This window comes from Lutra lutra, chromosome 7 (assembly GCF_902655055.1).
Source record: "Lutra lutra chromosome 7, mLutLut1.2, whole genome shotgun sequence".
In the NCBI taxonomy this organism is placed as follows: domain Eukaryota; kingdom Metazoa; phylum Chordata; class Mammalia; order Carnivora; family Mustelidae; genus Lutra; species Lutra lutra.
In genome coordinates, this window is record NC_062284.1 from 63,019,770 (window position 1) to 63,047,735 (window position 27,966).

General features: G+C 41.1%; 1 protein-coding gene across 3 annotated transcripts; it reads right to left on the reverse strand.

The window, feature by feature from the left end:
• Positions 1 to 11,675: 11,675 nt before the first annotated feature.
• CATSPER2 (cation channel sperm associated 2) lies at positions 11,676 to 27,918 on the reverse strand. Of its 3 annotated transcripts, none has more exons than XM_047735838.1 (13): positions 27,799 to 27,918; positions 27,007 to 27,153; positions 26,336 to 26,509; positions 26,077 to 26,145; positions 20,017 to 20,189; positions 19,342 to 19,497; positions 18,935 to 19,059; positions 17,516 to 17,694; positions 17,202 to 17,301; positions 16,602 to 16,658; positions 13,461 to 13,684; positions 12,935 to 13,102; positions 11,676 to 11,813 (listed from the first exon to the last, which is right to left on the reverse strand). In XM_047735838.1, the coding sequence occupies exons 2-13, from the start codon at positions 27,149 to 27,151 to the stop codon at positions 11,782 to 11,784; spliced, it is 1,602 nt and encodes a 533-aa protein (XP_047591794.1). In that variant the 5' UTR covers positions 27,152 to 27,153; positions 27,799 to 27,918; the 3' UTR covers positions 11,676 to 11,781. The 3 variants fall into 3 exon arrangements, with proteins under 3 accessions (XP_047591794.1, XP_047591793.1, XP_047591795.1); XM_047735837.1 differs by lacking the exon at positions 27,799 to 27,918 and adding an exon at positions 27,600 to 27,792; XM_047735839.1 differs by lacking the exons at positions 17,202 to 17,301; positions 27,799 to 27,918 and adding an exon at positions 27,600 to 27,792 and having other exon boundaries at positions 17,641 to 17,694.
• Between the last annotated feature and the right edge of the window lie 48 nt (positions 27,919 to 27,966).

Genomic DNA, 27,966 nt, shown 5'->3' on the forward strand with positions numbered 1-27,966 from the left:
AAGCACCTTTCATGTGCCAGGCACTGGTACAAAATAAACATTCACTAAATGTTGCTACTATTGTTATCAGACCAACTCATTATTAATTATTTTATTTGAAACTAAAGAGCCCTAATTAATACAGAGATTCTTACCAGGAAGTAGTATCTTGACTGAAAGACCTTGAGAACAGGTATGAAACTAGTTGGCTCAAACAGAGAGAGGAACAATGAGTACTCCCTCAACCCAGGCTGGGAAATTCTTGGCAGTCCATACGATGATGGAGCAAGTAGTGGGTTAAGCAATCCTGTTGCCACCAAGGATTCAGACTATGTGCCAACTGAGGGTAAAGTGTTTAGGGTTTATAGCTAATGTACCAAACTATTTGATATAAGCAGGTTACTGCTTATACAGTTGACCCTTGAAAAGGCAGGTAATTAGGGGCACCACCCCCCAACCCCACTGAGCAGTTAAAAATCTTAACTACCCCTAAACTTAACTACTAATAGCCCACTGTTAACTGGAAGCCTTACCAACCATGAATTAATGTATATTTTATGTATTGTAGGTATAATATACCATATTCTTCTAATGAACTAGAGCAAAGAAAATATTATTAACAAAATAATGAGGAAGAGAAAATACATTTACAGTACTGTATTTATCTAAACAAACAAACAAACCAAACAATGGTATGTAGGTAGACCGCACAGTTCAAACCCATGTTGTTCGAGAGTCAGCTGTGTTCTGGTGACAAGAGTGAGAAGAGTTCCAATCTATGAATGATCAAAGAGAAAGAGAGAAAAACGGAAACAAACTGAAATTACAGAGGTCCAGAATAGGAAATTAATGTATCTTGCTAAAGTGAAATGGATAAGATTGGTGGGGATGACTGGAATGCTCTGTAATCTGGCAACTGAAACGGAGGTACCCAGAAGGAGCCAGAGAAGTTGGGAAATCTGAAACATCTTCACTGCCCCAAACCTGTCCTAGGGTACTCTGTCTCACAAAAACACATTCCTCCCTTTGAAAATTACAATTATTTTTCTCCCTTTTTGATTTGCCTTTTGTAACTGAATTATATGTTGTTCACTAGATATCCAAGAAGTTCCCACCCACATTTTCCAGATGTCTTTCAGTTGGGTAGGGGCAGGTGACTAGTTTTGGCCAGTGACTAGTAAATGACCAAAGAACTTAAGAGTTAGTGAATGTTACTCCGGTAATCTCTTCCTAGAAACTGCAGGCTGAGATGGCAGTGTCACAAGACCAAGTAGCCTCAAGCTCCAAATTATCACAGAACATGTACAATGAATTCTCATTATTTATGAGTTCTGTATTTGTGAATTAGCCTACTCATTAAAATTTGTGAACCTAAATCAAAACTTCTGGATTTTTTCATAATCACTCACAGATGTAGGCAGAGTGGTGAAAAATTTGATTCCCCTGATGTGCGTGTTCCCAGCTGAGATTACTCAAGGCAATACTCCACTGCCTTCTCATACTAGAAATCCATGTCCTTTTCATGATCTATTTAGTGCCACAAGTTTTGCATTTTTGTTCTTTTTGTTGGTGATTTTGCTGTTTAAAATGGCCCTCATGCTTAATGTTCAGGTTCTTTCTAGGGCTCCTAAGCACAGGAAACCTGTGATGTGACTTACAGAGAAAATATGAACTTTATTCAGGCGTGAGTTGCAGTGCTGCTGACAAAAAGAAGCCAGTGCTAATGAATCAACAACATACATACATTAAATAAGGAGTCTTCAAACAGAAACACCTTACATAAAACACAATATACAAAGCAAGATTATATATCCATCTACTGAGGAAAATGCTGTGACCAGAGGTTTGTAGGAACCTAACCTCACATTTTCCCTAAGAGCAATGGTTTAGTATTTGTTAATTCAGAGTTTCTTTATAGAAGATAACTATTGCAAGTAATAAAAATCAACAGTAGTTGTTTTGAAGAGTTAGTTGCCCAGTGAGTGAGAAATAAACCTTTCTTGTGTTAAGCCACTAAGGTTTCAGAATTAATTTGTTTTTGCAGTATAGTCTTTGACTTTCCTGATTAAGACACTTTTTTTAAAAAGATTTTATTTATTTATTTGCCAGAGAGAGATAGCTCAAGCTGCAGGAGCAGCAGGCAGAGGGAGAAGCGGGGAAGCAGACTCCCTGCTGAGCAGGGAGCCTGATGTGGGACTCCATCCCAGCACCCTGGGATCATGACCTGAGTCAAAGGCAGATGCAAACCAACTGAGCCACCCAGGCTTCTCTTGATTAAGATAACTTTAAATTATGTTTGCAATTTGATATTTATTACCCATGTAATCAGAAGTGTCTATATAATTCACCCATCTGTAAAATGGAGATATTACTCATCAATCCAATTATGTTAATTCCCTTGCATTTTAAAGATTTATTTACTTATTTGAGAGAGAGAAAGAAAGTGAGCATGTGCATGCATGAGCAGGAGGAGGGGAAGAGAGAGGGGGAATCTCAGGCAGATTCCGCTCTGAGCACAGTGCTGGATGTGGGGCTTGATGGGGGGAGGGGCTCGATCCCACAACCCCAAGACCAGGACCCAAGCTGAAACCAAGAGTCAGACACCTAACCAAACTGAGCCACCCAGGTGCCCTTGCATTTTAAAGAGCCTATAATGTGCCAGGCACTGGCACAAATCCACTAAATGTTACTACTACTATGATTAGACTAGCTTAAAATAAATTTTTTTTGCCACTAAGAATCTTAATACCAAAATTGGTATGAGAAGCAGTGCTTTTTTTTTTTTAAGATTTTATTTATTTGAGAGACACACAGAGAGAGCACAGCAGGGTGAGCTGCAGAGGGAGAGAGAGAAGCAGGCTCCTCCCCAGGATTGGATCCCAGGGGCTTGATCCCAGAACCATGGGATCATGACCAGAGCCGAGGGCAGATGCCCAACTGACTGAGCCACCCAGGTGTCCCAAGAAGCAGTGTTTTAAGTGAAAGATTTTCAGAAAAAATACAGAAATAGTTGAGTAAAGTAGGGAGGGGGTCATTGAGGACTCCCCCAACCCAAGAAAATTGCTTGGCAGTCCTTATTGGGGTTAGAAGAGGAAGAACAGTTTTGAAGGAATTGTAATAATTCAATTTTGAATATATTAGAAATGAAACACCAAAGAATAGGCAAATGAAATGCCTAAGGATAGACAAATGATTATTTTTTCCTGGAGTTTCTAAGAGAGGTCTGGGTTGAAATGGAATTAGAAGTCATTAGCATACAAACAGTAGTGGAAACCATAAAAGTGGACAAAACTAGTTAGTGAGAATTTGTGGAGTTTGAAGCAAAAACAGCGGACCACACATTTAAAGCTTGGGAAGAAAATGGTAGCAACAAAAATGGAAGGGAAGAAATCCAAAGGAAAACCTGAAGGGAGTGGTGTCAGGAAGCCAAAGGAGGAGAAATTTTCAATGAAGGTACGATGGTCAAATGATCTATAGTGGTTTTGAACTTTGTCAGTTTAGCTAAACTGGAACCGATTTCCCAGAATTCCTTTCCCTGTATGGCTCCATGTGATGGTTGGCCAACAAGAGAAACTTGTATAAGATTCAGGTGGGGGAGGTGAAGCAGTGAAGACTTTCGTTTAAAAGTGTTGAGGGGGAGACACAAAGGTTGAGGGGAGGAAGTCCAGTTTGTCCTCATTGAAGAGAATATTAAAAATAAGGACATCAGTCAGTCAGATAAAGTATTATTTGGTCCTATGAAGGCTTTTGTGGGGTCATATGTTATATGCTCAGAGGAATCTACCAGTCTTCAATACAGAAATCTAAGTATCATCTTATGCTAGACTAGAATATAAGGTCTTGAGCAGAGACTACACCTTGTTGTACCCCAAATGCCTAACAGTTACTGGCACATAGTATTAAGAATTGTTAAATATTGTTTTATACACATACACACACACACACACACACACACACACACACACACACATATATATATAGTTAAATATATAAATAAAAAGCATTGTTAAATATATAAATTCATTCTACCACACACATTCCTGACCTATATTATAGGGGCTACTATGGTGATGAGATTGCTACTTCTACTAAGATAAAGACTTAAAATGTTCACCTCAGAGTAGGGAAAATTCTTTAAAAAAAAAAAAAAGGGGGCGCCTGGGTGGCTCAGTGGGTTAAGCCACTGCCTTCGGCTCAGGTCATGATCCCAGGTCCTGGGTTCAAGCCCCACATCGGGCTTTCTGCTCAGCAGGGAGCCTGCTTCCTCCTCTCTCTCTGCCTGCCTCTCTGCCTACTTGTGATTTCTCTCTGTCAAATAAATAAATAAAATCTTAAAAAAAAATAAAAAATAAATTAAAAAAAAGAATTCCAACTAATAAATATAGAAGGAACAAGAGAAATAGAACACCACTTTAGTAATTACTGCAAACAAGATTCACTGATGAGCTATAATTATTGGGGTAAAGTTTTAAGAAGAAACGAGAAATTTGGATAACCTTACGGTATCTCCTTCCAAGTATTTATTACTGATGAAGGGGGAAAAGAGTTAACTTCACAGTGGAGAAGGCTGGTTGCCATCACCTTAACTAAACAATCAAGGTTAGCATCACCAGTTATGACCTATATCACTATGATGTACCTCCTGATGTGGTCTGGCAAGGCCACTTCATCTCACTGGTATTTCCCTAAAAGTTCATAACCTCAATATAATCATGAGAAAACATCAGAAGAACCCATTCTACAAAATACCTGACCAGAATTCCTCAAATATATCAAGGTCTTGAAAGATAAGAAGAGACTAAGGTAACTATCGAAACCAGAGGAGATTAAGGAGATATGACAACTGAATGCAATGTTGAATCTTGGTCTGGAACTGAGAACAGAAAAAAGACATTAGTGGAAAAACTGATTAAATCCTAGTAAAGTCTGTACCTAAATTAATAGCATATTACCAATGTTAATTTATTAATTTTGACCATTATATCTTGGTTATGTAAGGTGTTAATATTAGAGAAAGCTGGGTGACAGGTACCTAGGAAATATCTTCTCATCTCTTCTGTGAGTCTCAAATTACTTTAAAATAAAAAGTTAAAAATGTCTGGGACACCTGGGTGGCTCAGTCAGTTAACTGTCCAACTCTTGATTTTGGCTCAGGTCATGATCTCAAGGTTGTGAGATCAAGCCCTGTGTTAGGCTTTGCACTGAGTGTGGAGTCTGCTTAAGATTCTCTCTCTCTCCCTCTCCCTTAGCCCTCTCCTGCCCCCACTCCGGCTCATGAGTGTACGCTCTCTCAATCTCTCTTAAAAATAAAAAATTAAAAAGTTAAAAATGATCATTCTACCCTAAGTCACCTAAATAGGAAAAATACAAATGTAAAACATTGTGAAGATTTCTATTTGCCATAGTAAAAAACAGAAATCTCTCCAAAGTGACTTGTAAAAAGGTTTGCATTCATATACTGTACAGTTTTTCTTTTTTTTTTTTAAAGATTTTATTTATTTATTTGACAGACAGAGATCACAAGTAGGCAGAGAGGCAGGCAGAGAGAGAGAGGAAGGGAAGCAGGCTCCCTGCTGAGCAGAGAGCCCGATGTGGGGCTCGATCCCAGGACCCTGGGATCATGACCTGAGCTGAAGGCAGAGGCTTTAACCCACTGAGCCACTCAGGTGCCCCCTGAACAGTTTTTCTATCCTTAAAACTGAACATCATGGCTGGGACATAAATTTAAAACTTTTGTTGATGGGATGCCTGGGTGGTTCAGTTGGTTGGCTGGCTACCTTTGGCTTGGGTCATGATCCCAGGGTTCTGGGATCGAGTCCTGCATCAGGCTTCTTGCTTGGTGGGGAGCTTGCTTCTCTCTGCCTTTGCCTGCCACTCTGCCTGCTTGTGCTCTCTCCCTCTCTCTCTGACAAATAAATAAATAAAATCTTTAAAGAAAAAAATATTAAAAAACACTTTTGTTGAAAAAATAAATGAATGCCTTTGTGAACATTAGGCCAACTAGTACAAAGTCACAAGAAAGAGATGGATTGAGACCTACTGATTCTCTGAGGTTTTAAACCTTTGAAAGTTTAATAAAAAAGTTTTTTTAATTTAAAACATTCATATTAAATTTAAGACACAGTGACCATATACAGAGAATTATAATAAAACAAAATTAATGTAGGTTCATAACTAAAAATCCACGTTGAACATTAAAAAAGCGAAAGTCAAAGTTATTACAGTAATACAGTAGATAGAAGCTGTACTGTTATTATAAACTTTTCTTTCCTTGATTTTTTATATACCTTATGATAAAATAAAGCAAATATTAATTTTTCTGTTTCCAAGTGGCAATGCATTGGCTTGAGTTCCAATATGGTATTTGAAGATGTAAGAGATCAAAGGGAGAAACTATGTTCTAAAATAAAAGCTCAATACAAACCATATATGAAAAAATTTTAATTTTGTTATATCACAACAATATCTAAGTTGTAACTTCACTTGCAAAATGTTCCTAATGAATGCTCATTATTATTTGGCATAGAGCTTCAATCTCTTCCTTTGGAATAGCAGGGTATTCCTACAGAAGGGATACTCAGGGCGAGGATTAAAAAGGGAGGGAGAGGAGTAATGGCTTCATTACCAGTGGGGCTTGGTTTTTCAACCTGAGAATATTTGTCTTTAGTCAGAAAAGATTTTGCTTGTTTTTGGTTTTGTACAGCTATTATCACATGCTCTGGGCTGCTCGAAGGATAATTTGGGGGGAAATGAGAAGAAGTAAAGTCAGTCTTCATGGAACTTATTATTTATTACCTAGTGATCTTACGAGGACCCAGTTAAGATGGGCAGGGATTTCTGTCCTGTTCATTCGTTGATGTATCCTAATGCTTAGAACGGTGTCTGAAATATAGGAACTCAACAAATATTTGTTGAATAAAGTTCCATTCTGGTAGAATTGAAGCCAGATCATTTTCATTAAGAAGTTAAAGAATGAGGCAGCCTGCATAGACCACTCATTTGAAAGAGTAAGCTATAGGGATGCCTGGGTGGCTCAGTTGGTTAAGCATGCCTTTGGCTCAGGTCATGATCCTGGAGCCTCCAGACTGAGTCCCACATCAGGCTCCCTGCTCAGGGGGGAGCCTGCTTTTCCCTCTGCCTTCTTCTCCCCACTGCTTATGTGAGTGCTTTCTCTCTCTCTCTCTCTCTCTCTCTCTGTGTCAAATAAATAAAATCTTAAAAAGAAAGAAAGAGTGAGTCAGCTATAGAAAGCCAAGAGGGAATGTCATTAAATACCTATAAAGAAGTGTTTTTGGAAACTTTAACATGCATAAGTAACACTTGATTCAATAGGCTCTAAGGACAGAAACTTGATTCTGCACTTCCAGCAAGTTCCCAGATGAAACAACTTCTGCTGGTCCTCAGATTCACTTTGAATAAAGCTACTCAAAGATACTCAGTGAGCATCTACTTTGTGGATAGCATATGTAAGATTTATTAAATAATATTTCCTGGGGCGCCTGGGTGGCTCAGTGGGTTAAAGCCTCTGCCTTCGGCTCGGGTCCGTAATCCCAGGGTCCTGGGATCGAGCCCCGCATCGGGCTGCTGCTCAGCGGGGAGCCTGCTTCCTCCTCTCTCTCTGCCTGCCTCTCTGCCTACTTGTGATCTCTGTCTGTCAAATAAATAAATAAAATCTTTAATAATAATAATAATAATATTTCCTTACTCTGTTTTTTAGGTTTGTTGAATTCTGATTACCAGGCTCAATGGATGCTCTAATCCAGAATCTGGATTAGATGGATGGATCTAATCCATTTCTTTCTTGAAAGTCTATCTTGGCTCTTAGAACAGTACTGCACAATGATTATCCTCTGTCTCTTAAGGTTTTTCCTCTCAGGCTTCTTCCAGCTCCTTTTCCTCCTTCTATCCCTTAAATGTACCTGTTTCCCCCGTTTCTGTCTCCAATCCTCTTCTGTTTGTATTCAGCAGAAATCCTTCTGTTATCTCTAATTCTAGTTGATTCTTTTGGGGCTTCTAGGTATACAGTCGTGTCTAAAAATAGCATTTCTAGGGATGCCTGGGTGGCTCAGTGGGGTAAAGCCTCTGTCTTTGGCTCAGGTCATGATCCCAGGATCCTGGGTCCGAGCCCCGTATCGGGCTCTCTGCTCAGAGGGGAGCCTGCTTCTTCCTCTCTTCCTGCCTGCCTCTCTGACTACTTGTAATCTCTGTCTGTCAAATAAATATATAAAATCTTTAAAAAAATAAAAATGGTATTTCTAGTTTTTCTAAAGACTTTTATTTGAAAGAAAGCGAGAGAGCAGGGGAAGAGGCAGAGGAAGAGATAATCTCAAGCAGACTCTGTGCTGAGCGGGGAGCCCCACGCAGGACTAAATTTTAAGACCGTGAGATCATGATCATGACCTGAGCTGCGGAAATCAAGAGTCAGACATTTGACTGAGCCATACAGGAACACCTCTAGTTTTAATTTCCAAATAAATTTTTGGTTTTTTTTTTTTTTTAAGATTTTATTTATTTATTTGTCAGGAGAGAGGAGCAAGAACAAGCACAGGCAGAGTGGCAGGCAGAGGCAGAGGGAGAAGCAGGCTCCCTGCCAAGCAAGGAGCCCGATGTGGGACTTGATCCCAGGACGCTGGGATCATGACCTGAGCTGAAGGCAGCTGCTCAACCAACTGAGCCACCCAGGCATCCCATTTTTTGGGTTTTTTAAATTCCTGTTTAGATTTTTGTTTTATTTTTTTAATTTGAGTATAATTAACAGTGTTATATTAGTTTTAGGTGTACGATATAATGATTCAACAATTCTATACATTACTCAGTGCTTGTCACAATAAGTGTACTCTTAATCTTTTTCACATATTTCATGCATCCCTCTCTTCTTTCCAAATAGTTATACCCTATTTCTTATGATAGGATTTTTAATACAATATTATATGTTGATGTTTATTTTGAAACATTTTTGTTTCTCATTTTAATGGAGAATGCCTAAAACGGTTTTCCTTATAACAATGTTGGTTCTTGGTTTTAGACAATTTTTACCTTATTTTTTAAAAGATTTTATTTACAGGGTGCCTGGGTGGCTCAGAGGGTTGGGCCTCTGCCTTCAGTTCAGGTCATGGTCTGAAGGTCCTGGGATCAAGCCCCACATCAGGCTCTCTGCTCAGCGGGGAGCCTGCTTCCCCCTCTCTCTCTGCCTGCCTCTCTACCTACTTGTGATCTCTGTCTGTCAAGTAAATAATAAAATCTTTAAAAAAAAATAAGTAAAAGATTTTATTTACTTGACAGAGAGAGAGAAAGCACAAGCAGAGGGAGCAGCAGGTAGAGGGAAGGGAGAGCAGACTTACAGCTGAGTAGGGAGGAGGACCCTAGGATCATGACCTGAGCTGAAGGAAGAAGCTTAACTGACCAGGTGCCCCTCTTTACTTCATTTTAAAAATTGAGATCTAGAGGTGCCTGGGTGGCTCAATTGGTGGAGCATGTGGCTTTTGATTTTGGGGTCATGAGTTTGAGCCCCACGTTGGGTGTAGGGATTCCTAAAAGATAAAATCTTTAAAAAAAATTGAGATCTAATCCACATAACATAAAATTCACCATTTTAAAGTGTACAATTCAGTGGGGTTTTTTAAAAAAGATTTTATTTATTTGACAGAGGGAGAGAGAGAGAACAAGCAGGGAGAGGGGCAGATGGAAAAGCAGACTCCCTGCTGAGTGGGGATTTTCCCCATGGGGGACTCTGTCCCAGGACTCTGGATTCATGACCTGAGCTGAAGGCAGATGCTTAACTGACTGAGATACCCAGGTGCCCCCAACTCAGTGTTTTTTATGTATGAATATATATGATATATATCTTCATACATGTTAAGCACTGAATAAATGATAGGATGTCTAATAACAAATATTTGTAAAGACTTGAGTCATCCAACAGTGGACTGGAATCCCGTCTAGATAATAAATCCTCAGTAACTAGAAATGTTATCAAATGTAAACATAAATTGGATATCCCCCCCCTTTCAGTGATGTTCCTGATTTGATGGGAGATAAATGAACTCTGAAGTCCCTCTTCTAACACTAAAAATCTAATGGACAGTGACTGATTTGAACACTCCTACAAAGTGGAATCACTGCCTGGAGCAATGGCAAGGAACTGGAATAAAGGGACCCATTTAAAAAAAAAAAAGATTGGGGCACCTGAGTGGCTCAGAGGGATCGAGCCCCACATCGGGCTCTCTGCTCAGCAGGGAGTCTGCTTCATCCTCTTTCTCTGCCTACTTGTGATCTCTCTCTCTGTGTCAAATAAATAAAATCTTAAAAAAAAAGATTTATTTATTTAGGGGTGCCTGGGTGGCTCAGTCAGTTAAGTGTTTCCCTTTAGCTTAGGTCATGATTCCAGGGTTCTGCTCTCTACTCAGAGGGGAGTCCATTCTCCCTTTATCCCCCTTCTCATGCTTTCTCTCTCTGAGAGCAAATCTTTTAAAAATATTTACTTGGGGACGCCTGGGTGGCTCAGTGTTTTAAGCCGCTGCCTTCGGCTCAGGTCGTGATCTCAGGGTCCTGGGATCAAGCCCCAAATTGGGCTCTCTGCTCAACAGGGAGCCTGCCTCTCTGCCTACTTGTGATCTCTGTCAAATAAATAAATAAAATCTTTAAAAATAAAAAATATTTATTTGGGAGGGGCGCCTGGGTGGTTCAGTGGGTTAAGCCTCTGCCTTCGGCTCAGGTCATGATCCCAGGGTCCTGGGATAGAGCCCTGCATTGGGCTCTCTGCTCTATAGGGAGTCTGCTTCCCCTTCTCTGTCTGCCTCTCTGCCTACTTGTGATCTCTCTCTGTCAAATAAATAAATAAAAATATCTTAAAAATAAAAATTGCTAAAAAAAATATTTGGGAGAGAGAGAGACCTCACGTGTGAGTGAGTGGGGGGAGGGGCAGAGGGACAGAATTTCAAGCAGAGCTGACTCCCCTGCTGCCGCCGATGGAGCAAGGAACCCAATATGGGGCTGGATCCCATGACCCATGAGATCATATCCTGAGCTTAAGCTGGATGCTCAAATCAAGAGCTAGATGCTCAACTGACTGAGCCACCAAGGTGTCCCATAAAGGGACCCTTTAATCAAATGATGTTTGATTAATGGGGTTTTATTTTAGATTTTATTTTTATTTTATTTATTTGAAAAAGAGAGAAAGCAAGAGAGCACACACACGAGTGGCAGGGAGGATCAGAGGAAGAGGGACAAGCAGACTGTGCTGAGTGCTGAGTCTGACAAGGGGCTTGATCCCACAACCCTGAGATCATGACCCGAACAAAAACCAAGAATCAGAGGCTTAACCAACTGAGCCACCTAAGTGCCCCAATATTTGATGAAAGTTAATGATGCATAGGAGAAGCAATGATCATAGTGCACAATGGAAACAATAGTTCTCCATTACTTACCCTATAGCTCCTGGGATCTCTTTACCCTCCCACCCCCAGAGGCCCATACCCATCAGGGAGGGAGATGGTAGAATTAGGACTCTGTCCAGAAGTAGAGGTTGCAGGAAGGGTTGGGGTTACAAGGACAAAGTCAAGAAAAAAATGAGATTCAGGAGCTGTGCAAAGAGTAGAAAACCAAGCATCATGAGCCCCATTGGCACCTGAACTAACTTTTGCAGCCTGACTTTATACCTTTCAGTATCCCCTTCATCTCAGAAACAGACCACTAAGTAATTACCAACAGTATTTATTAGACAGTTATACTTTGAATTCTCCATTTCCAACTCTTCTTTTCATTAATTTTTGCCAAAGAAATTGAAGCCATCCATTTTCAGCTTTACTTGTCTTCAAAGTTCATCAGTGCTTGCACTGTAAAGAAATAGGACTGTGAGGCTATGAAGCAAAGAATATTCAGGACATCCGAATGTCTGTAGACCCTGCTTTTCTGGGTTCTAGGTCCCCACAGAAAATCTTTTACTTTCATTAAGCTCTATGAGTCAGTAATCTTTGCCATAGATTAATTAACCCAGATTAAAGAAGCTACTTTGCTCCTTCTCCTCTCTTTCACCCTGTTTCTACCCAGAGAACAAGTGGGGAGGACAATTGGAAAGATTAGGATTAACCTGAAGCAGGCAAAGCCTGTCTGTGACATCCTGCTCTAAATTCCATGTTTCACTGGTATAAATTCCTCTAATTGCCCTCCTGTGCCTATCACGCACACATTCTTCTTCCCTCATTGTTACTTTCACATTGAGCTGATTTCAATTAGATATGAGGAAGACAACACCACTCCCTATTAAGTTATAAAAAATGACCCCTAACTTTTCCAGTTTTTGTATTTTTAGAGGGAGAATTTATTAACCCCAATTCATCTCTCAGTGATGAAATTTAGGGGAAAGAATTTTGAGCAAGTAGTTTTCCACTTAAATTAACTCTACTATTTAAATAATGTACATACTTCTCTTTGCCTAGGCTGACACTAAAAGGGGCTGATAGGAAGAAAAATGTTTAATTCATAAACCTCTTTTGGGAGCTGGGAGCAGTGGGCACTTGTGAGCTCTCTGCTCACTGAATAATCCCCACTGCTACCCAATTTGAGGTTGAGGCCCTACCACTTAGGTCTGAAATATGCCCTTGAGAGAGCAGAAACAGGTCCAAAAGGGAGTGGACTGCATAAAAAGAGCAAGAGCCCACCTTATCCTAACATCCAACAACTGCAATTGGGAAACAAACTCTCAGACCTCATAGCATTTAGGTTTTTCCTACTGGAGAAGCAAAGCTTCAGGTTCTCTCTAGATTATAAAAAATCAGGACATAAGAATGTGACATACCAAACCAAGGAATCACATTTTTAAGCGTGAGGTGGAAATTCACAGGCTGAAATGCTGAAATAGTGGACACCCTTCTCCTTCTCTCCAGTTATATGCTATTCCATTATGCTACTCCAATGTACTTAACCCCTGGTCCCCATGACGGCCCTAAATCCATACCTGCAAACTGCTGCAACCGCTTACGCTCCTCTAAGTTATACTGAAGCTTTTCTAGCAACTCAAAATATCGGAAGAGTGAATCTCTGGGCCAAACAACGCGGTCATCCTGATCCATTTCCATTAGTCCAGGCAGATTCTGGTGCACATGAGTCTCCCAGTCCAATTGACCTGGAGGGAGGAATGCTTCTTAAATACATGTCTAGATCTGTGGAAGTTGGGTAAGAGCTAATAGATCCTATCATGTGGGGGAAAAGCAGAGATGCAAGGGTAAACAGGAATCAGGGAAGGAAAAGGGAACATCACCAAAGAGACTGCTTTTTATAGTAAGCAAAGACAGCCACAGCCACACTTATCCAAAGTGAAGCGGAAGTACACAGGAAATGAACAAAAGCACAAAGAAAGCAATTAAGACCAGAAAATCAGACTAGTGGAGAAAACTGGGAAGTAGATACAGTGGGAGAACTCCTATTAAGATTGGGATGTCTCCTCGAGGAGTCTGAATTCAAATGAAAGAAACTCTGCTTACCGATGGGGTCTAGATATCTGGATTCAGAAGAGGAGGAATAATAGGAAGATGAAGATGAGGAGGAAGAGGAGGAGGAGGAGGAAGATGGGGACTTTTTCACTTTTGACAAAGACTCTTCTATTTTCAGTGCAGATGTTCTTGAACCCTCTTCATCAGCACTGTGTTTAGACTCTTCTTCAAAAGCTGCTGGTAAGACCAAAGATTCCCTTTGTTGATTGGGATCTCTATAAGTGAAAGGAGAAATTTTATTCCTTCAAATACATTTATGAGATGTGGCTAGTTCTTTCATTATGCTGGCCCTGACCCTTGCCATCCTCTGAAGCTGGGGCTTAAGGTCATGAGGTCCCAACCACTCCCAAAATTCAAGATTTTAAGCACCTCTGACTTCAATGATCCCATGTAGTATATCCCTATTAGTGCCCCTCACCACATAGCTTCTGTGTTCCATTTTATTCAGGCTTCCACATTCTACACTCCACCTTATTTTGCTAAGTTTCAGCTCCTTGCTCTGTAGGTCTATGCCCATTTCTTTGTTTTTAAGATTTTTTTTTAATTTATTCATTTGACAGACTGAGATCACAAGTAGGCAGAGAGGCAGGCAGAGAGAGAGGAAGGGAAGCAGGCTCCCTGCTGAGCAGAGAACCCGATGTAGGGCTCCATCCCAGGACCCTGAGACCATGACCCGAGCCGAAGGCAGAGGCTTTAACCCACTGAGCCACCCAGGTGCCCAGGTCTATGCCCATTTAACCACAACTATAGCTTTGCCCCCTCGGTTCTATCTCTTGAGAGGCCCCAAGCCATAGCTCTTGGACTTTTTATCTTCCTCATCTACAGTCACTCCTTGGTGATCTCTTCTCCAGAGTTTAAATGTCTTCTAAATGCAAATTTAAACCTCTAGTCCAGATTTCACTCCTCAATCTTGACTTGAATATTCAACTTTTACTCACATATCAGCACCTGAATGTCTAATAGGCATCTCAAATTCAACCCAAAATGAACTCTGCCTATCAAACCTCCTCTACTCACAGCCTTCCCCATCTCAGCTAATCTATCCTTCTAACTACTCTGGCCAAAACTTTGGAGTCATTCTCAACTCTTCTCTTATACTCCATCCAATCCACCAAGAAATCCTCTTGATTCTACCTTAAAAATACATCTTTTCAGGGCACCTGGGTGGCTCAGTGGGTTAAAGCCTCTGCCTTCAGCTCAGGTCATGATCCTGGGGTCCTGGGATCGAGCCCCGCATCAAGCCCCGCATCGGGCTCTCTGCTCAGCAGGGAGCCTGCTTCCTCCTCTCTCTCTGCCTGCTTCTCTGCCTACTTGTGATCTCTGTCTGTCAAATAAATAAATAAAATCTTTTAAAAAAATACATATTTTCGCACTGGTATCACTCTTATCTGAGCCATTATCACCTCTTGCCTGGATAGCTTTAGCCTTCTAACTCATCTCTCTGCTTCTTCCCATTCTTCTACTGTGCATCATCAACATAGCAACCAGAGTAGTCCTTATTTTTTTTTTAATTTTATTTATTTATTTGCAAGAGAGATCAAGAGTCGGTAGGAGAGGGTGAAGCAGGCTCCCCACTGAGCAAGGAGACCAACGCAGGGCTTGATCCCAGGACCCTGGGTTCATGATCTGGGCCGAAGGCAGCAACTTAACTGAGCCACCCAGGCACCCCAGAGAGTAATCTGTCTTAAATGTAAGTCACTTCATATCACTGCTCTACTCTGTTGCTCTCCATTCCACTTAGAGTGAAAGTCTAAGTCCCTACAGCAGCCCTCATAGCCCTACAAGATCAGATCCCCATTATCTCTCTGACCTCATCTTCTGTCACTCTCCCCCACTGGTAACCCTACTCTTGTCAGTGGTTTCTTTGCTGTTTTTCAAACACATCAGCTATTTCCTCTACCTATAACACTCTGCCCACAGATTTCAACACAATAATCCCCTTCCCTCCTCCATGTCTTTGTTCAAATGCCACCTTTTAAATGCAGCCATCCTGACTACCTTGTTTAAAATTATAACCCATCTGCAATCCCCACCCTATATTCCAATCCCTTTTTCACCTATTCTATTTTTTTCATAATGCTTATCATATTTTATATATTAATTTACTCATTTATATATTGTTTATTGTCTCTTCTCTCCCCCCCCCCCATGGTATGTAAGCTCCATGATAACAGGCATTATTGCCTATTTTGTTCACTGATATAGCCCAAGCACCTAATGGGTATTCAATATTTATTTCTTGGGGCACCCGATTGGCTCAGTCAGTAGAGCATTTGACTCAATCCTGGGGTCGTGAGATCAAGCTCCACATTGTGTTCAGAGTTTACTTAATTAAAAAAAGTTTATATAAATAATAATTATTATTATTGCTCAATGTGGGGTTTGAACTCATGACCCCAAGATCAAGAGTTACACACTCTGCCAATTGAGTCAGCCAGGTGCCCCTAAAATAATTATTTCTTGAATGAATTTCTTATTTTTCATTTTGCTTTATTGTCCACTGCTGAGCACTCAGGGTCTAGAATAACATCTGTTTCATAGAAGGTATTTGTAATAGTTTCCTATCACTGCTGTAATAAATTACCACAAACTTGGTAGCTTAAAATAACAGAAACTTATTCTCTCACAATTCTGGGAGAGAGAAGTCTGATATCAAGCTGTCTCCAGGACCATACTCCCTCTGGAACCACTAGGGGAGAAGATTCCTTACTTCCTTTAGCTTCTGGCAGTTGCCTAGCATTCATTGGCTTCGTTTGGCTTATGGTTGCATGACTCCAATTCTCTAATTTCTATGTCCATCTTCACATCTTCTCTTCTTCAATTTCTAGGTCTTCTCCTCTTCTGTCTTTTATAAAGGACTTTCACTGCATTTAAGGCCTACCTGGATATTCCAGGATGATTGCATCTCAAGATCCTTAATTGCATCTGCAAAGACCCTTTTACCAAATAAAATCATGTTCTAACAGGGGTTAGAACATGGATATTTCTTTTGGGGGGGGGGCACCACTTAACCTACTACAATAAATAGTTATTGAATAAATGGATTATCTCTCAAAGTCAACCTTTGTCTTTGGTTTTCTACCCTCTCTTCCTTCACATTTGTCCATCCCATTTCACATTTACACTCCTAACCTGGTATCCACTTTGCTTATGCTTGACCTCATTACCTCAGGGGACAGGTTTTGTCTCCTGCAAAGCAAAAAACACAGAAGAGTGAAGAGAGTTATACTGATGCAGGAGTATGGAAGGGGAAAAGAAAGCAATTCAGATCATAAAGTGAAGAAAACTGAGGAGAGGGCGCCTGGGTGGCTCAGTGGGTTAAGCCTCTGCCTTCGGCTCAGGTCATGATCTCAGGGTCCTGGGATCGAGGCCCGCATCGGGCTCTCTGCTCGGCAGGGAGCCTGCTTCCTCCTCTCTCTCTGCCTGCCTCTCTGCCTGCTTGTGATCTCTCTCTGTCAAATAAATAAATAAAATCTAAAAAAAAAAAAAAAAAAGAAAAAAAAAAAGAAAACTGAGGAGAATACATTCATGTAAGGAGGTAAAAAGAGTAGGAAAGTCCCAAGAGTGGATAAAGAATCAGGCAATATTCGAGAGCTGGGGAATTCTAACCCTGGGGCAAATCTTCTGTGGAAGAGAAGGGAAAAATGGGTTCAAGGCCAAGGAATGGAAACAGGGAATGAGGTTGGGATATCCTTTAGAACTAAACTTGAGTTTGAAAATGGGGTAGCAGACCTTTGGATAATCTGCCGCTTGAATATGTCAGCTTTATGCTGAACCTCCAGATGTGTGATCTCCTCATTCAGCTCATTCCTGATATTCTGGAAGTTAGTAACTGCCCCGAAGGGCCATTAGGAGTTGGGAGATTGCAGTGACTGACCTGGGGAGAGGGCTTGGGTGGGGAGAAACCAAGTGAAATATCCATTCCAGGCCCCAAGCCTTCCTGCTACCTCAGGTTCTCTCTATGCATAATCTCCCAATCCTAGCTTTCATCCTAATTTCTTCCCAGCCACCCCCTCACAACCAAGTTTCCTCTCTTCTGTGCTTACCCATCATGGCTACTATAATGTTTCGAAAGATAATGGAACCAAGTAACAACCAAAGGATGACATAGATGCTGCTGAAGGCACGGCTAACTTCAGGAACCTTCCAGATATCCTGAAGCAGTGCATACCAATGGTCCATGGTGAAGAGGATGAACACTGTCACGAGGGAATTCAGCAGGTCCCTAGAGAGAAAGGAGGTATGGGTACAGACAGAACAGAGATCTAAATCTCTAAGAAACAGTATTTTCTTACTCTTAAAGCAACATAAGAACATTTCTTTGTAGTTTGCTCTGGTTTTGGCTTCTTTTCTAACAACTTTTTAGCTAAGCATTCTTCAGCTTGCAGTTGTTTTGTTAGGTTTTCCTTTATCCTGAATAATCCATGAATATCTCTCACTATTCCATTATTGCCTGGAACATAGTAGGTGCTTAGTAAATAGGTACTGGCTGAATTTTTAAAGATTGAATGAATCACCAGCTACATATGTTTTTTCTAAGTTCATTCTTCACTGTCCTATGGACTTCATCGAACAGAAGATCACTTAAAAATTTAGCAAACATCATTCCTATTTAGTTCCTTGGTATGAAGTCATCCTTAAGTAAATGGATAGGTATGTGACATAAGCATGTGATCCCAAATAATAATAATGAATGTGCCACAAAAGATCTCAGGAAGTTATCTTAATTTTCCTTCTTTCCTTCCTAGTCTTCCATATACAACTTATTGAGAATACCAGGGCCTGCATTGGATGAATATTTATGACTCTCCCAACTCAATACTCTTACAAAGCTACCTGTTAAGTCTGATACCTAAGAGGGGCTGACAAGATTGGATTCCAATTCATGAATAACATTATCTCATCGAAATCCAATTGACTATCTACTGGCAATCCTGGTCTCTAGACAAAGATCTTATCAGGATTTTACTTTTGAATTAATCTAGGTGTGTGCATGTGTAACCACACCTAGCCTTTGGGGTAAAACCAGTGACTTCAGAGTCATAGTAGCCTGTGTTGATCACTTACATTGTGTCAAAATCTGTGCTAAGTGCAAAAATGCATTACGCTTATTCCTATACTCTGATGAGGTAGTGCTACTATTATTTCCATTTTTCAAAAGAGGTAAGTGAGTATAGAAACCAGAGCTTAGACACTGGAGTATACTATTCTCTAAAGATGGCTGAGGAGGGGATGTTTAAATTTCAAAATCCAGAGCAAACCTGGAACTAGTCACCCTTTCCTCAAAATCAGGGCTACTACTACTCCGTATTCCTTTGCTTTCTTTTTTCTCCTTACTGTGTTCTATTCCAGTTCCTTACAATAGACCATACTTCTTGTATTACTTACTTTGGACTAGCTTCCCAGTCTCTTGCCCAAATTCTCTCCCCCAACCCTCAATTCTCCCCCACCCCTGTCCTGCCTACGAGAAGAACATGGGGTACTCCAGGTCCTGGCGAGTAGAACGAGTGTAATCCTCAAAGAAGTAGACACCAGTCACAGCAAAAATGTAGAAGAAGATGAGCAGCAACATCAGGAGGAAGGTCATGCTCTAGAGGGCATGACCTTGAGTCAGAGGTGGGCCAAACTAGGCTGATTCCACCTACAGCAGAGTTCAGCCCACCCTAGCAATCCCCCCTCCCTTGCCGCCCCCCCCCACAAAACCCTCACTTCCACTCCCAAGTCCAGTTATCTGTACACTACAGCACCTGCCCCCAGCCCTTTCTCATCCAATGACATTTTATACATCCCTCTTTGACCCACCCAGCCTTGATGTTAAATTCCCATGTTTATCCACCCTGCCCAGTTGGTTTAGCTGTAACAGTCAAATCACCTTGAGAGCCCTCACCAGGGCCAAAATAATGACTCGAATTTGACGGAATCGTGCAAAGAGTTTGAGAGACCTTAGCACCCGGCAGATCCTCAGCAACTGGAGCCACACAGACTGGCCTGTTACCCCCACCAGCACCACAACCTCCGGAAGCAGGGACTGTGGGAAACACACAGATTATGAGTAAAATGTACCCAAAGCACCCATGCACAGTTACCCCTTCTTCTTCACAGTTACCCCTATCTCATCTTCTTCATAGTTCCTTGGGCATTATCCCTTGAACAGCATTCTCTGAGGACTGTTTCCAATTGAGCCTTCCTCTACTAAATTACTTAAAACCCTGCACTTCAAAGGGGATAAGCACAGTGCTTACCTCATTGGGTTGTTGTGGAGCTCAAGTGGTGAGAAAATACTCAGAACATGAAAAACACTTAGAATGGTGCTTGGCACTTAGTAAGTGCTTAGTAACTGGTAGATGTTCTTGCTGAGGTAATGTTGTGGTTAAATTCTGTCTTGCTACTAGTATCAACAACTCCTGCAAAGACTGACTGAATTTTTTTTTTAAATGTCAAAATAATGACATTCTTCTTGTGATCTAATTAACTTTTCTTGTCATTTTGATTCACCTAGGCTCATTCCTCAACCCACCAAACTAATCCTCAGGATATTTATCTTTACCAATATGGTGACAACAAAGTCAAAGACATTCCAGGCATTCTTCCAGAAGAGGAAAAAGCTGGATATCCACATAAGAAGGATCTCCAAGATGAAAATAAGCAAGATGAACCAAGCTGCCACCTCCAGAGTCAGCTTGAGTGACCACAATTTGGCGTTTGAGGATTCAAGCAATTCTGTGAGAGTAGAGCAAAGGATGAATAAAGGTTAAGGAACTGGGAAACCAAAGGGTATAGAATGATCAGAAACTATTATAAACCACAGTGTGCCCATTGCTGTTCCATTTTTCTTTGTTTTTCTTCTTAACATTGATTTTTTTTCAACCTGTGAAATACAGGAAAGGAAAGAATTGACCATGAAAAACAGCTGCAACTCTTCTCCTGCTGGTATCAATATGTCTAACAGCTGCAAGTCACTGCCTTCCCACTCGGAGGTCACACAGTTACCAAGGGATTGCTCTCTTCACGACCACCACTCTTCTGCTACACTGGCACTCCAGTCCCAGACTTCACAAAGAAGCTATGGGCCTTGAGAATAGAATGAAAATGTAGGGCCATGATATGTAATTGATAAGGAAGTACGAACAAGAAGCCAGATTCATGAGACATGGTGAGCTATAACAAAAAATTATTTGGTTCTTAGGATGCCTGGGTGGCTCAGTCAGTTAACCTTTGCCTTGGCTCAGGTCATGATCCCAGGGCCATGAGATGGAGTCCCATATAGGGCTGCCTGCACAGCGAGGAGCCTGCCTCTCTCTCTGCCTGCTGCTCCCCCTGCTGGTGCTCTCTCTGGCAAATAAACAAATAAAATCTTTAAAAAAATTATTTGGTTCTTTGTTAGGTTTTTTTTTTTTTTTTTTTTTTTTTAAGATTTTATTTATTTGAGGGGCGCCTGGGTGGCTCAGTGGGTTGGGCCGCTGCCTTCGGCTCAGGTCATGATCCCAGGTCCTGGGTTCGAGCCCCGCATCGGGCTTTCTGCTCAGCAGGGAGCCTGCCTCCTCCTCTCTCTCTGCCTGCCTCTCTGCTTACTTGTGATTTCTCTCTGTCAAATAAATAAATAAAATCTTAAAAAAAAAAAAAGATTTTATTTATTTGAGAGAGAGAGAGTGAGAATGCATGAGAGGGGAGAAGATCAGATGGAGAAGCAGACTCCCCATGGAGCTGGGAGCCCAATGCGGGACTCCACGATCATAACCTGAGGCAAAGGCAGTCGCTTAACCAACTGAGCCACCCAGGCGCCCTATTTGTTAGTTTTTAAAACTTTCCCATTCTTCTCTAAAACTGATTTTGTCCTGCAAAGAAAATTAAATCCTATACATTCTCTCTAAAACCCTATTATCTGCTAATTGCTATTCCTCAGCTTATTGCCTTCATCTTTCAACCCTCTTCATTTCTTTTATGCATTTAATGGATGTATACCACGCTGTAGGGGAAAAAAAAAACCACTGAAATCAAAATAGGCTTAAAAGCTAAATAATAATTTAATATGTTTCTCTCTCTCTCTTTTTTTTAAGATTGTATTTATTTATTTGACAGAGGGAGACAGGGAGAGAGGGAACACAAGCAGGGGGAGTGGGAGAGGGAGAAGCAGGCTTCCCACTGAGCAAGGAGCCCCATGTGGGGCTCCATCCCAGGACCCTGGGATCATGACCTGAAGCAAAGGCAGATGCTTAATGGCTGAGCCACCCAGGTACCCCTAATACGTTTCCCTTTGAAACAGAACAATCTGAGAGCCTCCAAATGCACTATGACTGATATCCTTGGCAGTTAATGGAGATTACAAGGACATATTCAATCACTCTGAACAACACAAACTGCTGTCAATTTTGACAGTCAAATAGTTTGAAATTGTAACCGTTTTTTGGCTGGTTATATCCATAATATTAAATTTTAAAACATAGAATACAAAAAAATAAAAAATAAAAACAAAAACATAATACATAAAACATATTTGATCCCCACACCAAACAACAAATAATGTCACTTAAAAATTCATTTGTGCACAAATCATGTATTTTTTTTTAAAGGTTTTATTTATTTATTTGACAGACAGAGATCACAAGTAGGCAGAGAGGCAGGCAGAGAGAGGAGGAAGCAGGCTCCCCGCTCAGCAGAGAGCCCAATGCGGGGCTCGATCCCAGGACTCTGGGATCATGACCTGAGCCAAAGGCAGAGGCTTTTTTTTTTTTTTTTAACACTGAAAGGAATTTTAATTGATTTATCACAAAGCATTAAGCAAGCAAAATAATGTTAATAAAAATTTTTAATTAAAATATTTAAAACAGCAGTGCAGAAAACAACATTAAAATGTTTGCATATTACAGACATTTTAACACTTCCACATTCTTTTTGGAATCCAGGCTTTTAAGTCTGGGGAACAAGGCAGAGGCTTTAACCCACTGAGCCACCCAGGTGCCCCCGACAAAACATGTATTTTTTTTAAATCATGAGAGGAGAAAAGAAAGAAGATTTGGCTCATTATATCCACAATGAAGTAAGGAACACTAATGCTATATAAAGTTTTTGATCAGATGAATGCAATTTATAGACTCTGATGAAGATCATCTTGAGATAAACTTGGAGAATTATTCTTATATATAGCACATCAAGATATCTCTAGAACCTCAAAATCAATGTAAAAAATATAATGACGTTATACATGAATTTTTTGTTGTTTTTGGAAATAAGGACTATTCACACTTGCAATGTGTTATTTTCAGAAAATGGATTGCAAATGAGTCAAATCTTTCTTTTCTCCCTCTCATCATTTGGAAACAAAATGTGAAAATTATAAAAATAAGCCAACTGATGTTTAAAGTGAATAGTAGAATTACCAATATCATTGTGAAGTAGATTTTTTTTATACCATAACACATAATTAAGTTTCCTCCACAGCTTAACATATAAGATGTGCTTAACATATAATACATAATGCTGTAAACCTGAAATTAATGTTATATGTCAATTATATCTCAATGTTTAAAAAAGAAAACTTAAATTAAAAAACATATAATATATAAAATAAATATATTTGATCCCTGAGCCAAACAATATATAATGGCCTTTAAAAATTCACTTATGGGGGTGTCTGGGTGGCTCAGTGGGTTAAAGCCTCTGCCTTCGTCTCAGGTCATGATCCCAGGGTCCTGGGATAGAGCCCCACATTGGGCTCTCTGCTCAGCAGGGAGCCTGCTTCCTCCTCTCTCTCTCTCTCTCTCTGTGATCTCTGTCTGTCAAATAAATAAATCTTTAAAAAAAATTCACTTATGGGCAAATCATATATTTCCTTTATTTTTTTCATATATTTAAAAACAGCAGGAATCACTTAAAAATGGCAAAAGTAAAAATGTGCTAACATTATAATTTTTAAAAGTATATTATACACATTAGAATACAATATTTAATAATATGTTAGTCTGAAATATTACTTCTACTTCAACTTGCTTCTTTATCTCATAGAGAACTAATGGAATGATTAAACTCCTAAGGAGGTTTACAAGTTTATAGTTGTATTACTGGGAAACAAAATCACAAGACCATAAAGATTGGGGATGGGGCACCTGGATGGTTTAGTTGGTTAAGCGCCTAACTCTTGATTTCAGCTCAGGTCATGATTTCAGAGTCATGAGATAGAGTCCCCTGTCAGGCCCTGGGCTGGGCTTGGAGCCTGCTTAATAACCCTCCAACTCCCACCAGCATATGTACTCTCTCTAAAAAAAAAAAAAAAAAAAAAAAAAAAAAGAAAGAAAGAAAGAAAAGGTTGGGGAGCTTTGATCTATAGAACTGTTTGTTAATTACTATTTTTTCCCCTATCTATAACAACATTCTCTATGATCTGGAAAATTGGTTTTTTTAAAAACTTAAACAGTCTCAATGTCTATCACATGAATTGGTCTGTTCAAAGACATCTGTTAGTCACAAATTCTTTGCCTTTGCAAAATCTCTCCTGCCTTTCTACCATGAGAATGTATTTAATAAGATACAATTTTGCTGAACTTGTCAGATAATGGCCACTCAAGGAATCTACCTATCCTGTAGCACAGTGATCATGTTTCATATCCAACTGTTTTACCAACTAGAATGGTTAGTGCTATTCTATTTTTATTTGTCCATTAGATCCAGGAAATCCTGACATTTATGGCTGTTTACTTTATTCCAAGGCTTAAGACTACACCCTTAACACCACAAGGCAAATACATGCCAGTTATCATACAAGAAATAGGAAATATGGGTGACTTACTTCAAAATCCTCACCACAATGGGGAGAAAATAAAATATGTCAAGATACAGGTGTACCTGGGTAGCTCAGTTGATTAAACATCTGACTTTTGATCAGGTCATGATCTCAGGGTTGTGAGATCAAGCCCCACACCACGTTTCAAGGCAACGCTGAGGAATGGAGCCTGCTTAAGATTATCTCTCTCCCACTCCCTCTGCCATTCCCCTCTTCACATGTGTGCACACTATTTCTCCCTCTCTCTAAAAAGAATAAGTACTTCAAAGTATATAGCATACTGTAGTGGGTATCAAGTACTGTTGTATATTTAAATATCTTTGAGCTGATTGCATTAAAAGACCATTTTAAAATGGGAAAACTCCAGGGTGCCTGGGTGGCTCAGTGGCTCAAGCCTCTGCCTTTGGCTAAGGTCATGATCTCAGGGTCCTAGGATTGAGCCCCGCAGAGCCACACATCAGGCTCTCTGCTCAGCAGGGGGCCTGCTTCCCTTTCTCTCTCTGTCTCTCTGCCTACTTGTGATCTCTGTCAAATAAAAAAATAAAATATTTTTTTAAAAAAGTCTAAAACAAACAAAAAACATTAAAGTGGGAAAATTCCCTGAAACAATGAGGATGAAACAAGGAGTAAGTATTTCTACTGTCCTTTTCATCATTTCTTTTTTTTTTTTAAAGATTTTTATTTATTTATTTGACAGAGATCACAAGCAGGCAGAGAGGCAGGCAGAGAGGCAGGCAGAGAGAGAGGAGGAAGCAGGCTCCCTGCTGAGCAGAGAGCCCGATGCGGGGCTCGATCCCAGGACCCTGAGATCATGACCTGAGCCGAAGGCAGAGGCTTTAACCCACTGAGCCACCCAGGCGCCCCTCATCATTTCTTTTTTTAATACATATTTTATTTATTCATTTGAGAGAGAACGAGACAGAGCACAAGCAGGAGAGGCAGAGGGAGAGGAAGAAGCAGACTCCCTGCTGAGCTGGGAGCCCGATGTAGGGCTCGATCCCAGGACCTGGAAATCATGACCTGAGCTGAAGGCAAACACCTAACCATCTGAGCCACCCAGGTGCCCCCTTTCCATCAATTCTGAGCAGTTTGTTTGAGATGATAATTAAATGAGCCATTGTTTTCTAGATATTCTTTTGCTTTTAATACATTTCTTTTATTTTTTTTAAAAGATTTTATTTATTTGACAGACAGAGATCACAAGTAGGCAGAGAGGCAGGTAGAGAGAGAGGAGGAAGCAGGCTCCCCACCGAGCAGAGAGCCTGATGCGGGGCTCGATCCCGGGACCATGGATGGGATCATGACCTGAGCCAAAGGCAGAGGCTTTAACCTACTGAGCCACCCAGGTGCCCCTAGGACTGATTTTAGAATCATTTACTCTTTAATCATTTTTTGGCTCATCTAATATTTTAGTTGTAGCTAACTTTACATACTTTGTGAGCTTTCTTATTTGGGACTTAACATTGAACATACTTGTAAAAAATGTAAATGTTGCATCACTCACTGATAGGCACCAATATCTCTAATACAAAAGGCTAATTTAAACAACTATTAAACTAAACTGACACAAGAAATATAACTGGTCTTCACATCTTTGGTTGCCCATAAGTCTATTACACTCTGTGTCTAGACTACTTTATATCTACCACTCTCGAGAGCCCTTCAAATATTTTGATATCTTAGCAGTTGCATAAATCCTACTCCAAGACTTAATATAATTGTCTCTATCACAATTCAAGTAACATTCAAAAATTTAAAAATGATCAACTTATAGGAAAAATGACCCACAGCCACTTCCTCTTCCATCCAGTGTCAGTTCTCAGTTCTCACCTATTTCAACCATCAGTACAACCGTATTCAAAAAGATGAGAAAGATGATGAAGTTTGTGAAGAGAGGACCTGTTTTCTCTTAAGGAAACATACAGAGTGGAATTCTTTCTTATACAGGTGGTATCATAAGGGCAAGAAGAGAACCAGTGAGGATGAGAAGAAAATGGGAGTTTGGAAAAGGGAAAATAAGTCTTCAGGCAGATAAGGCAAGAGAGGCAGTAAAGGTGAACGATTAAAAATGAGGGGCACAAAAGGATACACTCAAGGACCCATCCAGCCCACAAGGAAAGAGGTGGTCTCTGACTGCAGCGCACTCGAAGCCTGCTCATCAGCCTCCGGCCATGTGTAATTTGTTCTGTATGTCGAGGCTTTATGGAGAATCGTACCAGCTGGTGTTGATCTCCCAACATAACCTTCTTTTGACGGGAAGGATCTAGACCAAAAATTAAAAGGGACAGTGGATACATATAAAGAGAATTCTCTGGGGGATATGAAGAACAGGCAGGACCAGGGCCAGGGATACTGGTTACATAATGGGTCCCCTAGTGCAGAGCTTGCCTTGCTGTTCTTTCTCACTGCAATTAACATTAGTTTGGAATATGAGCTAATATATCACTTATGACCAACACTATCCATGCCCAAGAATAAAGGCAGCAGGTTCAACCCTCAAAATTTTTAGTCTTGGAAATAGAAACTTCCAAGTTGGCCAGGGCTAGTAGTTATCCTAAGCCTAAAAGTGAGCGATCTCCTGGGCTCAAAGAGCTTTCTTTACAAAGCCTTTGATTTATCAAGTTTGATATCATTTACAAACTAGCAAGCAAGCCAATCTTCCCTGAATTTTTCACCCTTAAAATGGTCTCTGCTTTCTACACTTTGGAGGGTGTGGCGAGGGGACTTAAATCTATGGTAGTTAAGAAACAGGCTGCTGACCAACTATCTCTCGGATAGTGTGTCGTGGCACAGCTTGGCTCAAGCCTTGCAGATGCTCGATGAGAGAGAAAGTATCAATGAGACGTGAACGAATGGCATCCGCTCGGGGCAGTTGCACGTGTCCTATTGGGTGACTGGTGGCCATGTCTGTAAAATAATGGAAAAATCAAGTGTCATTTCATTTTTGGAGAGGACCAAAGATTAGAGGTTTACTTCTCCGTCTCCCATCCTTTCTGCCCTTAAAGAAGTCAAACACATTGTACCAAGACTCAAGGTTTTCTGAAACAAAAGGAGCAAAGAGTCCTAAGAGAGACATTGCGCAGTAGACTAAGTGGCCAAGCACCTTCACTTGTGTGACCACAGGGCAGGCATCCCAGGGCTGGACAAAGAGGAAATCGGAGCAGCACCTGGACCTGAGGTAATTGGGCAGTGCAATGAGGAGGGGCAGTGGGAAGGCTTAAGGCTGCCCCTGAAAGACAAACCAAGAGGAACTGGACAAATTGTAGCAGCCTGGCATTTGGAAAACAGGTCCTGTCCCAACTACGTCCCTCAGGTGCAGCCTCCATCTCTCAATTCCCGCTTCTGGGCCTCACCTCAGCCAAGGCTCTCTTCCGCCCACTCACCCCCGCCTTCAAGTCTGCGTCTCCACCTCCGCTCTGGCGCCCCCAGAACTCAGCTCTCCCCACGAAAGATGAGCTCACAGTCGGCTCCCAGCGCCTAGGCGCCCCATCTCTAGCTCGGCCCCGCCCCACTCCGCCCCAGTTCGCCCCAGTCCGCCCCGCCCCACTCCACCTCACTCGCTCCCTGGGTTCGGGCTCGCATGCGGGCCCAGCCCCAGCCCCAGCCTCCGGCCCAGGACCCCTCCCAGCCCTGCTCGCCCGGGCGCCTGCCGCTTCAGCCCCGCCCCGCACTCCGGCCACTCGGCGGTTACCAGCTGGTCCCGCCCGCCCGACGCAGGCG

Excerpts from the sequence above, each read along its gene's own strand:
- CATSPER2 (XM_047735838.1), bottom strand. The coding sequence starts at position 27,151 with ATGGCCACCAGTCACCCAATAGGACACGTGCAACTGCCCCGAGCGGAT. Across the intron at positions 26,510-27,006 it reads CACTATCCGAGAGATAGTTG|ATCCTTCCCGTCAAAAGAAG; the intron begins GTCAGCAGCCTG and ends TTTTTGGTCTAG. Across the intron at positions 20,190-26,076 it reads TGTACTGATGGTTGAAATAG|AATTGCTTGAATCCTCAAAC; the intron begins GTGAGAACTGAG and ends CTACTCTCACAG.